The 13,741-nt window shown below is 41.9% G+C and overlaps 1 protein-coding gene across 6 annotated transcripts in view; it reads right to left on the minus strand.

The window, feature by feature from the left end:
• The window catches only part of rap1gapb (RAP1 GTPase activating protein b), a 54,886-nt gene that overhangs the window by 26,156 nt on the left and 14,989 nt on the right, over positions 1-13,741 (minus strand). For 2 of the 6 annotated variants that reach the window (XM_088389922.1, XM_088389919.1), the window contains exons 1-2: positions 7,816-7,948; positions 5,440-5,478 (exon numbers count right to left, since the gene is read on the minus strand). In XM_088389922.1, the coding sequence (XP_088246048.1) occupies positions 5,440-5,478; positions 7,816-7,859 (83 nt within the window). In that variant the 5' untranslated portion in view covers positions 7,860-7,948. Of the gene's footprint in view, positions 1-688; positions 844-5,439; positions 5,479-7,815; positions 7,951-13,741 lie in introns of those variants that run through there. The other 4 variants (XM_088389921.1, XM_088389918.1, XM_088389924.1 and 1 more) reach the window with 4 other exon arrangements.

Here is a 13,741-nt window from a genome sequence, read left to right on the forward strand (position 1 = left end):
TCTGCCAAGGGGGGGGGTGGGCACGGCTGACCCAAGGCCACATGGAGTGTGAATATGACTAATGCGCATGGCGCGTCGCTGCGGATGCAAGCGCTTTCCTTGGAGAATGGCAGAAAGCCGCGGGCGGTGCGGGAAGAGTCAGACATCATCGCATCAAGGTCCACCACGCTCGAGTAAGCTTGTCCATTAACGAGAGGCTAACGTGGTCCATTAGAGGTGGCTAACGGGCTTTCTCAGCCTGACAGCAGCCCAAGTACTGCCGAACCTTACGCTTCTGATAAATCCTGAAGAGGATGGAAAATAATTGCTGCCAACTGTTGGAGACACCTAAACAGACATTTTGTGACACAGCATTGCATCAAGCTCTCGTGCTGCATGTCCCTTCAACTTCCTAAGAACCGAAATCTTAAAGAGCATCAACTAATTTGCTTCTGAGTCAAAGGTATGACTAGTTGCACATAGTGAATGTTTTTTTCATCAGGGTTCCTAACGTGTTGCAAACAGCTTTTCTTGCCAGAAAGATTTTGAGCACGACTGGAGACTATTAGCGACCTTGGATGAACCCTGATCTTAATTTAGCTGTCATTTCTTTATGAACTCTGACCCAGCAACCCTATGAGCTGCTTAATAAGCAGACGTGACAAGAAAGTTGGAAAAGACACCAACGCTCATTTTAAGCCTCACTCACCTGCACGCAGCACTGCATCATTTTAAGCCTCCGCCAACTTATCGCTTGCTTTGTTTCCGCGTCCGACTTGTCGGTGGTTCAACACCTGCTGCTGCGCGATGAGCCGCTCCTGCTGTCTCACAGGATACTGAGAGCATCACCCGCCCTTTCTTTTCCCTCACTCTCCCTCATCCATCCCTCCCTCCCTCCCTCCCTCCCTCCTGGCCCGCCTTTCAGAGCCTCCCACTTTTTTTTTGCAATTTCTCTTCATGAATTGATATTTAGGAAGAGCACAAAAGCTTCCCTTTCTTCACGAAGTCTCCAGATAGGTTAAAAAAGCAAATTGTTAGCATTCATCAGACTGGCATTGATAGCAGGAAGCAGTCCAGTGTGCCAATGTGGCAGCATCTTCAAACATAAAATGAGGACTGCTCAGTTTTTTTTTTTTTCTTTTTTGGGTGGGAGGCAACACAAGGTGCTGGTGCTTATTCACCGCAGCTCAATATGCTACTCGCCTGCCTCTCTCCACCCACACATGCTTCATCCCTTTGTCATGTGTTAAAACTGAATTTTGGACCACTGGTTTGCACAAATAGTGGATTCAAATCTGGGCTTCGGCCTTCCTGTGCAGAGTTTTGACGTTAATTATATTAAATAATCATTCAATAATAAAAAATATTAATATTGATTAAGTGATAATATTACTGAAGAAGATTAAAAAATGTACAAAAATGCATCATCAGCATGTTCTCATTCTGAAATAAATTTTGCTAGTGACTTTCCGGCTACTCAAGCACTAAAAAGAAAAAGAAATAATTCAACCTATCAATTTAAAACTTAAACATCTCAATTCGGATGGATAATGTTAGCCATAATTTTTTTTTTGCTGAAATCCCTGAACGCACAGTACTGCCGAGGGGGAGAGTGCAGATAATGAACACAAAATGCCCCAGGACAGAGTCCTGAGGCACACCAGTCAAAACAGAGTGAAAACTGGCTGAACTGAATTTAATCACTGTATCATCCTACTACCTCATTATATAGCATACATCCGAAAACTGACAGTTTCAAATAAGCCTATCTACAAGCTGGACGTTTTTCTTGCACCGTGGTTCTTCTGAGTGCTGAGCTGCTGGAAATAAACACAATAGACAGCCGAGCCCAATCGATGAGCTGGGCTGCAGGCCTAAGTAGAAAGTAACTCACAAGGGAATGCGAGGCAAGATTTGCAGTGGCGGCCTGATGGTGCTCCCCTCACCCTGGAGTGGGTATAACGTTACAGTAGCTCAGTTGGAATGAATGCACAACACTAACATTGTGGTTAACAACTCGCGTCCAAGCCTGCAGGGCTTTAAAGAGTCAACACAACATTCCTGTCCATTTCAAGCCTCTGATTTCCATCCTTCAATCCAGTTTTATAGCACTTGTTTTTTACTAGGGTGAGAAGGAGTCTATTCCAGCTGACTCGGGTCGACAGGACAGCTTCGACTGGTCGGCAGCCAATCACAGGGCTTGCGTCAAAAAGCATTTACAACCGGATATGCACCAATGTGTCATCTGCAGTGAACCTAATCTTCACGCTTTTGTTTGAGAAAGCACGAACGTGCATATTCAAATCGAGACCCACAAAACTGCAAGGCAGGTGTTCCAACCACTTCCCCACTCATTTCATTTGATTAATACAGACCTTTTGCGGTTCTGTCACCAGCTACCAAGATCTGTATCCAACCGCAAAGGTCCCCAAAGGACTACATTAATCACCCGGGCCACAACATTAGGTACGTAGGCCTGCACAATCTTATTAGCGCCAATGCAAGTGTATTATTATCCAATGAAAAACACATTTCAAACTACAACCACAATGCTAACAACAAATAAAAATATTAATAACAGTAACGGACCACCAGGCTATATTTTAATCATTTTAACAATATATTAGTCATTGTGTTGCAATTGTGTACCATTGCAGCAGATTAAACATAGAAAAAGATGCTTCTTGTCTCTCACGGGATAGTGCATGCATGCTAATGCATACATTTGAGCGCTCATTGTGAGCACAGCTGTTAGTTATCGTGTGTTCCTTCCTCTCTGCTTCATTAGCGATTGCATTTTCTCTTTGTTCAATGTCGGAGCTGTACAGTTGAACTTAACTGAAGTCCAATACATTTGCATTTATTTTCCAGGAATTATGGTTAATCATTTATTTAGGTATAATTTGTCATTTGGCTTTTATACGCACTACATTTTAATTAACTGATTTTTAGGCTTTTAATGTTTTTTTTCAGGGCCTTTTGTCTTATTTGTTTTCTCCTTAGGACAATGGAGTCGATATTAAGATGGAGAGGAGCCATTAGCAACATGCCGGAGAAGTGCACAATACGTTGGTTCTTTAATTCTGCTCTTTCTTCTCATTTAACACTGACGGGCACTCAAACTATGCTTTTTGAGAAAAAGTATATTTTTAATCCGTACGTTAAAGGTTGTGGGGTTGTATTAATTTTGCAAAGTGGGACATTCAGACAAACCTCCACTGCAATATCATATATTGCGCCATTCCCCTAAATGGCTTTCTTGCTTCTGATTGGCTAAAAGGTCCATTAATTTATTCAACCTCTTGCTTTGACATGTACCATAAGAACAAAACTCGCTTAAGCAGAAAATTCACCAACTCACTTAATTATAATGAGCCAAAAGAAACTCATTGAGGAGCAATTGTCTCCAATTGTAAGATTATCGTCAACATGATTGTTGCATTCATTTGCATGCGGAAATACAGTCATTGGAATTGTCTCGCATCAAGCTCATAAATGGTGGAACAGTTGCTGGAGAGCATTATTCCGCAGCCGGAATGACAAGAACAAAAGAAATGTCACGGCATTTTACGACAGCGGCCTCCTCCTCTTCCTCCTGCTGGCACAGCGTCGATGGCAATCAATATAATGAGCGTCTTAATTGGCCAGACACTCAGCACGCAACCAAAACATGATGGAAAGTCCCAACCAGTTGAGTCATGTAACACGTAAAAGTACAGGTAAAATGGACAAAAATAAAGATGTGTAGAACCCGAAAAATACCCCAAACTATGATCACAAAACACCCACCTAATTGACACCTGCCCAAATTTGGATCTTGAATACTTCAAAGTTCCCCACAGCGAACCTCCCGGCTACGTGATACATCTTTAATAAAAGAGAAGATTGCAGATTATCTGAAAAATGAACTGCTGCACTAATCTCCAAATTGCCTGAATTAAACGATTAAAAAAAACTGGAAGGATGATATTAAGGCTTTTTATAAGAGCGCCGACAGCGACAGTACATAATGACTCAATGATTCTAATCAGGAGCAGTGCATTGTGACGAGCAAGCAAATGCCCCCGGCGCCCCTCATCCTCATTTTTATGAAACATGTTGAACATAATCAACTGTGACTAGTCCACCACCTACACTCTTTTGTATACAAATCCAGTCTGGAAGGTCTTCAGACTAGTCTACTTCAACATGGACCACCCTCATGGGAACAAACATACAATTGTTCATGATTGCTGGGAAAACAACAAACAGGAATGACCTTGGGCAAGCAACCACATGATGCTTCACCAAGGAGTGAACATTTATTTATCTGATCAGCCTGCCACATAGCAGATAACGTTAAAAATCAATGAGACTCGAGGTATGACAAGATAGGATCAAATCTGTTTTTTTCAAGGCAACATGTGCCAAGTCCGCCTCCAGAATCGTAATGTTTATGTCATTTGTTGTCTTTGTGTTTTTTAAACTACGAAAGTGGTGTCAAAATATTTGCCCCTTCTAGATTGAATTCATTTTGCATGTTGGTCACACTTAAAGGGTTTCCCATTATTAAAAAAAAAAGGTTTATACAAAGACAGTTGATTGCAGGGCCCGCTGATTGATTGATTAATCCCACAAAGATAGATAACTACCAAAACCTTCATTGGACTCAACCTTAACTGAAGTCAATATTGCAATGATGTTATTGTTGGTACGGGTGGAGATATCCAAAAAGCCTGAAGATGTTCCAAAGCCAGCTGGTATTATTAACTCTCCTCCATCTGCTCTGGTGGCCATGTTAAGTCACACTATCCCAACTCCATGCTGGGAGGCTCTGTTCCCAACAGAACATCAAGTCCCGTACCACTGACTCATTTTGCATCGCAAGGGCTAAATTTGGCAAGACCCTGGAGTCTTATTTCGACGGACATGTCTATCGTAAGAGAAAGCGTGAAAAAGTTTAAAGAAGTCGTCCCGAAAATGAACAGGAAGTCGATACTAAGGTTTACAAGCAGTTGACAATTTCACAAAGTGATCTCAAATTAGGTTTATCGTAATAGGATGTATGAAAACGACTCCTAGACCCATGCCCAGAATTAAACAGGAAACCCACCATTTTATTTTGAAGCTCCCATTTTGGGTGAATCCTACAAGGCAATTCATCCAAACAAGCCCTGATCAGAAGCGAGTAATTGGAAAAACTCTACATTGTGACGCTTTTCTGGCTATCCAATCTAATGTGGGCGAAGCGTAGCTAAGGCACCTAGGAAGGAAGGGAAAAAAAAAAAAAAAAAAAAAAAAAAAAAAAGCCCTTGACACCAGTTTCATTAATCAGCACTAAATTGGGTGGACAACTCCAATGTGGAAATGTTTCCAAATGACCTGGGTGGCCTTAAACAGATGGGAAAATGCTAATTTATAAATGCGGCCAAGTCTAAAACAGTTATGTGACCGACAATGCATTGAATGGTAAAGACTTACCAGAGGAGAGTTCTTGTCCTGGAGACGTTCTTTTCCACTCTGTAATGAAAAAGATGACAAAAGTCTTTGAATACAAAAGCAATTTAACAGCTAACAACTTGACGTTCATATCAGAGTAAAACAATGATTAGCTCCAAAAATGAGTTTCAATGATTCTCCAAAAATAATATAAGCAATATTGTTCTCAGTGCCCCCCAGAGAAGCTCTCGATCTATCTGCATCACCCCCCTCCACTGATCCTCCATTTTTTTTTTCTTATCTGCCCTAGTGCCTCCCCTGCCTGCCTGCCTGCCTGCCAGCCGCTAACTATCCATGCTGGGATTGAGTCAAGGATGGGAAAGGACGGCTGCCAAGCCCGAGTGTGGGAGTGTGGAAGTGACTGGAGGTAAAGATGACGGCTCACAGTGCAGGTTCAGGTCACGCTACGTGCAATAACCAAAAGTAAGTCAGTGGTAATAGTTAGATGGGGAAGGAACAGCCACTGCAGGTCCATGACATACCAGTACTCTCCTACTCTCAAATAAAACAAAAAATCCACGCCGTTTAGCAAGTGCAGTAGAAATTTTACAATTACATAAAATGGACATAAGAAACAAAACATTGCATGGGGTCAGGTAGCACTAAAGCTGCAAATTGGATATTTAAGCAGACTTGTTTTGAGCTTTTTACTGTAATCTAGTTTCACCTTCACTGTCATTGCACTTAAAAAAAAATACATCCCAATGAAATGTCCTTGTGCAACCCCCGTTATGTACCAATACACACAATGTACCAATAAATCAGATCTAAAATATGCGTATCAGTATTGCCTAAATAAATACTTATGTTTCTCTGTTCTGTCCAAATGCATTTTCCAAAAAATAGTCATCATAATACTTTTTACAAATAACCACAGAAGGCATATACACAATTCCCTTTTTGCACAAAAATAATGTTCCAGCATAAGAAGATGACAGATCCTCCAGTCTGCATGACTAAGCATTTGAATAGGTGGGGGAAGAATAATAATAATAATAATAACAATAAACAAAATCAGACATGTTGTCAATTCATGACTGAGATCAATTTAATCTGCCTGAAACACATTTTGTTTTGGGGCTTTTAATCCAATATCATCTCTCTGCTCTGGGAAGTGCCAGTTCCTCGCTCGGACGTTTCAATCCACTGAGCAATCATGTGGCACTTTTCCAATCATGAAGCAGTTGACATTTACAAATAACGTCCTTTAAATGCATTATATTGTAAGTGCAATAATCACCCACAGTGGGGCCCATCTTTATATCTTTGCACCTTTTCATGACTCCAATTGTGCCTGTGTGTTTTCAACAGATCAGATGACACCGCGCAGGATGATGTAAGAAGTGGAAACGCACGAGTGTTCACTTCGAAACTTGTTTATGTGACATTTTGTGTGCTGTTGCTGGCGGTAGGCCTTCTGCTTGTGTTAGGTGTTGACTGTAAATATCACACAGCCACTAGGCGACCATGACAGAGGTGACATGTTGTTTTGCATTGTAAAAAGCTCCCAAATGGTAAAAACAGGTAAAAGTGACAGGGCATTCAAACTTAAAGTTGACAAAACTTTGCCTTTATTTTGTGTGCCTAATAATGTGGCCAGTCCTTGGCATAAACATGCAGCATCAGCATTGTTTGATAGCCATGCAGCAAGATCATGTGGTTTTGCAAGTTGGAAACGCAAAAAAAAAAAAAAAAAGTTGGAAATGCAAAAAAAAAAAAAATAATCCACATTTCATCAGCAAGTCCTTCACTGTAGTTAACCATTCATCGGTAAATAAAAGAAGGAAGAACCCATTATTAGTCGCTAGAGGGGCACATTTAATCCACTGGCCACATTGTTGCGCCTGAAGTCAAAGTTCACCGAGCATGCTCGGCTCTCCATTAAATGTACTAACGAGCATAATGAACAAGCTGGCGCTCTTTCGTTGCCAATGAGCCAGTAAATTGTTGTTTTAATGACAAATGCACAAATAATCTCTTTTGTAAACCAAAGTCTTTATTTAACAAATGCTAATGAGGAACGGAAGAGTCAATGACTTGTTACAGTCTTGCAACAAAGAGACATTGTCTAAAAACTCATTTGGGAACAATAGGTGAGTTGGTGCTAATGAACGCTTGGGGGGGCGGGGGAAATAGACGAGCTTGTGCTGCTCACTTGCAAACAAGCCAATTAATTGTTACGGCTAAACCGCCCACATGAACTTGAGGCAGACATGAGAAAACTGAAATCTTTGTTTTGTTTAAGTTAATGAAAACAACCTTTAAGCGGTTTAAGCGTCAGTGCAGTAAAGGCCACCAAGACTCATTCCCTGAAAAATATTAAAGCTAAACTGAGGCAGTGTCTTATTTTCATCTCACCCTCCGTATGCTCCAAATGTGAAACTCCTTCTCCTCTGAAACATCCTGCTGAGATGCTGATGTAACGCCTCCTAGGTGGTTTGAAAATTTTTGTTCACTATAAGTGACACGACTACACCTGACACTTGCCACCGTCGCCCTCCTCTTTTTTCTTCACTTTCTTTCTGTTCCCTCCTCCCTTGTTGTCACCCTCATTGGTTATATGCGAGTCTCCGTGTGTGTGTGTGTGTGTGTGTGTGTGTGCGTACGTGTCCTCTATTGTGATATGTGAATACCACATTCACTGACTTCTTCATCGATGAAAGCTACGGATCATTGGAGCCATTGCGCTCCCTGGTGATTCTATTTGCGTGCGACCTTCGAGGTCATCCAGTAAGTGTCGATAAAAGAAATGAATGGATGGCCTCACAGCAGTTCTCACATGCTGACACCACTGTAAGCGGAAATAGCAAAATATCTTTCAGCATTGCTGTTGAAGAACACAACATTAGAAGTTATTCTCCTCCACAATAGATGTAAAAGTATCCGGTTGTCGATAAAATATGCAAAATCACTTTGCCTTTAATAGTATGTTGCATCACAGTAAATGAGCTATTGATGATGAAGCGCTTACCTAATGATGTGTTTGCATATCGGCCTTCAGTCTTCAGACTGAGCTAATCAATCATGAGCAGCTGTAACACTTGGCCATCAAGAAATACTCGTAGGTAGTAAAAAACAGTAAAATATGGACGTTCGTTTGTCCGGTCACAGGGAAATTCACGTCAAAGTGACACCTGCATTAAGAGAAACATCTATGCGAGGAGTGACCATCAAATCACCCCCACCGTAGAGCAGACCTCCCTCTCTCAGATCCGCCAACATGCGCTCATCCGCCTCTGGCGCAGAATAAGACCATACGATTTACAAAGTTCACAAATCTATAAAACCCAAGTCATGTTTATAATGCACACTGCTTTTCAAAATCATTTTCTTTCCTTTCAATCTAAATCACAGCTGGAAGGAGTTACACAACTATCAGCAAACAGCTTGGTGAGAAGCTGACAGCTATTGACAGACACAGAAAGACCGTCAACTGTCCTTGGTCTGGATCCCCGTGTAAGATCTTGTCTAGTGGAGGAGATGATGATTTGATAAAGTTAATCGAGCAGCCACAAAGAAGACACCAAGAACGTCTTAATGATTTTAAGATTAGAAGAACTTCCGTCATCAAGAAAACAGTGACTACGCCGCAGTGAACTGAAAGCTTGCATCTTGGACCAAACCTTTGCCAGTGAGCATGATGAAAGGTAATTGCTAGAAATCCTTAATTCTATCGTACATGTACTTCAACTCGCAGCATAAAAAAATAGCTCTCGTATCACTTTGTTGTCTTTGGTCTCCTGGCTCCTTGTTAGTTTAAGAGCACTGCAGCGGTCTGACTCTAAACCTGTTAGCTGTTATTGTCCCCTGTGGATCATTGATTCTCCTCCGTCCCACTTTGCATCAGCATCGCCAACGGCTGGGCGCCCTCTTGACTCCAAACCTCAGTCAACCTTTTTTTTTTTTTGTTATTCTATTAGATGCCACTGGACTCCGGCCAGATGGGTCATAAATCAAATCACAAGTTTTAGAGGTTGGGATGCAGGAATGTGTCCCACAATACCTTTCCCTTAAGAATTGATCTTGACATTGATTAGGTGTGACTGGATCATTTGTCTTTCACTTTCCAATTGTCAAGTCAGTGCGTGTGAAAATTGGCCTCCGTGTCCGGGATCTCCAAGGAACCTGCTCACAAGGTGAGAGGCTTATTCCGAATGCATCTATTCGTTCATCAAGGTCGCTGTTGGTTGTATTTGACGTGATTTTAATGGGAACCGTATGAATTGATAATGAGAAAACCTGCATTTTTACACAAGTCTGGGGGCTGTTGGGTTTCTTGTACTTTTACTTGTGTAAACTGAATCGGATTTAAAAGTATTATTTGCGACACATTTCTGATTTACTCATGTTAAAAGGAAAGTCAACCCCAAATTTGTCTTTGTAAAATTCCGATTCCTGGAGTATGAAATGCATTTCATTTTGCCACTTGCTGTCAAGTGAAAATGACAGCCCAGTTGCCAGGTCACAACCAATCACGGCTCTCACAGTTTTCTGCAACTGCTTAAATCATATTCCACAAACGGAATATTAATCTGTGTAGGCACATATGGAAAATTCTGGGCTTGACCTTCCCTTTAAATGAATAAACTTATCAGTAATGAGTGGGGAAAATGTGGCATTTATTTGTGGTTTAACATTTCAAGCACATTTGGTTAATGCATCAAACAACGTCATTGTGTTCAGGAAGCCCTTGGCCCTGGGCAATGTTACAATTTTCTCCAGGAAGGGTAAAAAAAAATGTCAAGGATTGTTTTTTCTTTGATGGGCCACAGCCCTTGAAAGACCCAGTGACCTTGGATCCTTTTTCACCATAGCACAGGTTAGATCCATCAGGTTAGATTGACTTCATCTCGTCATTTTAATTGAGATGAAATCACTTCAAGTGTGGTTTCATCTTTTAGGATGAGTCGTCATAAATGAAATGTGACGAAACTACAAAAAGGCTTGTAAATTAAAACCAAGGAGTACAAATGCCATCCATCGTGCCCACGGGCACGCTGCTGAGAATGACACCAAAATGTCACATTTCTTCCATTGCCTTGACTTCATTTCTTGTTGGTGTAACAAGTGTACCTTTCCACGCTGTGTCTTAAAAAAAAAATTTGAAATTGTGGTGATTTACTTTAGTGAAGGCAAAAGGGCAGTTTTGGTGTAATTAGTCTTTATCTGCAGGGTTAAAGTGCTCCTCAGCCTCAACTTTGGCGAGCCTGACTGGCGGTGGAGGGAGGCGGAGGCGGACGGGAGCGCTAATGAGAGTCTGAGCACTGTGAAATGAGGTTCAGTAACCCCCCCTGAAGCAGTTTCACATAACCACATTAGACTAACAACTAACAAGTTCCATCCACATCGAGAGAGGACTTGTTGACAGGGGCTTGTGTATGACCCAAATGCAGGACGCCACAGACCGGTTCAAACAAGTTCATGATTTTCATGGACCGGCAACCATCCGCCAATGGGGACTGGAAAAATTGGTTGGACTTAATATGCACACTTCCTCGAGTGGCACATGAAAGAATCACGAAAAATATGACATCAAATATATACAAAATATGATTAAATATGTTACATTGCATAAAAATACCAACTAATGCCAATTTAGTGACGGTAGAACAACTCGTGAGTCATAATTATTTTATATCTTGGCTAATTTTTGATGAACACTTCTGCCTACTACTTTCAATCAATTCGCAAATTATTCAATACGATTGCTTAATTTGGGGGCGGGGCATTTAGGTCACAAATATTTCCAGACTCTTGGAAATGAAAAAGTGGATCAACATATCTATGGGTCAAACCTACTCCTGCACTCGACTCGCTGCCTGCTGCATGCACAGCAGATTTGCATCTGATGCCATTTGCCTGCAGAGAGGGCTACAGCAGCATGTTAATCTTCAAGCGCTGCTGCAGAAGCTTCATCTAAAGTGTTTTTAAAGCTCTGCATGAGCCAATGGCGTACTCTTACACTTCCTCCCCGCAGGGAATCGACCGAGCGGGACTCGTTTCATATTTAAGAGGCATGCGTGGGCCCGAGTGCCAACGAGTTAGCAAGGACAACACGCTAGCGGTTGCCACTGTTTGCATTGCCATCTTTGTCAAACTTTCCAGGGGGTTTATTTTAATTTCCTCCCCCACCCCCGACCCCCATCTCTGCTTCAAAAGGAGCCTGCCATCTTTTAATATGATCTCTTCTACAAGCCTATTAAAAAGGACTCTCAACATCATCTGTGGACGGAAATTCAATTTAAAGTTGTGACTTTCATCAGTTGCGATTGAAATACTTCAGATGTTGAATGCAAATAAGGCTGCCGGGTTTTATTGATGAGGCTTAATAATAGACTACGACATCTGGGACAGCAGACAGTCTGTCCAGGTTTTAACGATCTGCATCGTCTGGCCAGAACATGAGGCACATTGCAAATCTTGATCTTTTGTCAAATCTTCTTCATTAATGTAATATTTGGCGAGTCCTGAGGTCTTTCGGCAAGTTTAGTGAGAATTTTTTGTCCACGTTTGCCAATTAATAAACCTATCCTAAAAAAAATGGACATTTTGGACAACCCTTGCGTGACGAAGCTTCCCACACAAAACGCACCCTTCTTGTCATTGATAGTATCACCATTTATGGACTCCAACCAAACTGTTACTGGAACCTCTTTGGAAGTGTTCCCATGATCGAAAACTCTGACAAACCCACGCCCTTGAGAACACAGCTTGCTTGGCACAGTCAATAAAAATTCATTAGAGTGACGAGGCGACTCGTGGGAACGAGAGCAAACTAATGGCGGTGCTCGGAGGAATGGCGAGCCAGGAAGTACTTATGATTGACATGCACAAAGTCGGCCGCTCCAGCAGACACACGCTGCCAATGACGACTGCCCAGCGGCGAGCGCGGGGGCGAGACCAGATGACGAGCGTTAAGACTGAATCGGCTTTAATGATGGTGATCATGTCGTGCTCGCAGAGGAAACCTGGATACACTGCCGACGAACTATGCCGCATTTAAGATATGGACAGGATAATGAAATACCATGGGAGGTCACAGGTTGTTTGCTCTATTTTTAAAAAGTGACGACGATTTGTAATTTTAGTCATGACAATAAGTTGATACAAAATTTGTCTTTGCGGGCCACATCAAATGATGCGGCGGGCCGTATTTGGCCCCCGGGCCTCGAGTTTGACACCAAAGCTCAAAGATGTTAATGTCAAATTGCAAATGAACAATATCATCGGTGTAAAGAACAACAATAATCGGCGGCATATTATGGAATTAGATTTGACGTACGCTATGTAGCAGTGTAAACCGAATTCAGATTTCGATTCATCAACGATTCTATATTTGTTCAAAGTAGATTGTTGAAACCGGCAAGAGGATATGAGACCAGGGGTAAATGTGTCAATGTGTCCTGGACGACTTATATTTCAATTTTATCTGTTTTCACACTGCCCATTAGAGTGGTGGGTGGCGGCACCAAAAAAATGGAGGCAGTATAATAAGTGATTCACTGATTGTGCCCTCAGAGCAATGCAGAGTGCAGATAGAGAGGAGGGAGAAAAAAGAATACACACAATCGTTTTAAAGAAAAAGAAATAGCAAAAAAAGCCAGCGGGGCCCGTCCTCCTGAGGGTAAGGCAATCCGGAGCGAAGCCCATTAGGAGGAATAAAGGAGAATCGTGCCAATGGAGAGTGAGAAGGCTTATTATTTCATGTAACCACTACTGAGTTGAAGAAGAGGAAGAGGAGGAGGAAGATGAGCACCCCTAGGGGGCCACATCCTGGGATTAATGACTCTGCAGATGGATTGGCTTTGATTTATCCGCATGAGAGCGATGCCGCGATGTCTAATGGACATAATCGCTCCTGACCACCTGAAGCTCTCCTGTGCACAAATCCCACCCTCAGTCAACACAAACGCAACACACTGCACCTCAGTTGAACAAAATCCACCACGTGAGCCTTTGCGCTCAAGCCCCACGCTGGTTCATCAAATTGAGACATTCTAAAATGCAAATTAATACAAATGCCATGAATCCTCTGCAGCGTCAACAAAAGAAATAGACGCATAATATTTAAGAAACCCTGACACAATTAAATAGAATGCAAAAATTATCGGCATACTTTTTGCTTCCATTTAATGGACAATGCGCAAAACTTCAATTGGGAGTGGCAATAAACAGCTTAAGGCTTCTTTTTTTGAAAAATTCCTCATATGCATGCTTCAAAGCCAGCAGGCAGATGATGAGAAGGTGGCTGATGTGGGTCATCAGCTTCTGATAAAGTGCCATT

This window comes from Syngnathus floridae, chromosome 11, assembly GCF_059516105.1.
Source record: "Syngnathus floridae isolate MCC-2025c chromosome 11, RoL_Sflo_1.0, whole genome shotgun sequence".
NCBI lineage: Eukaryota > Metazoa > Chordata > Actinopteri > Syngnathiformes > Syngnathidae > Syngnathus > Syngnathus floridae.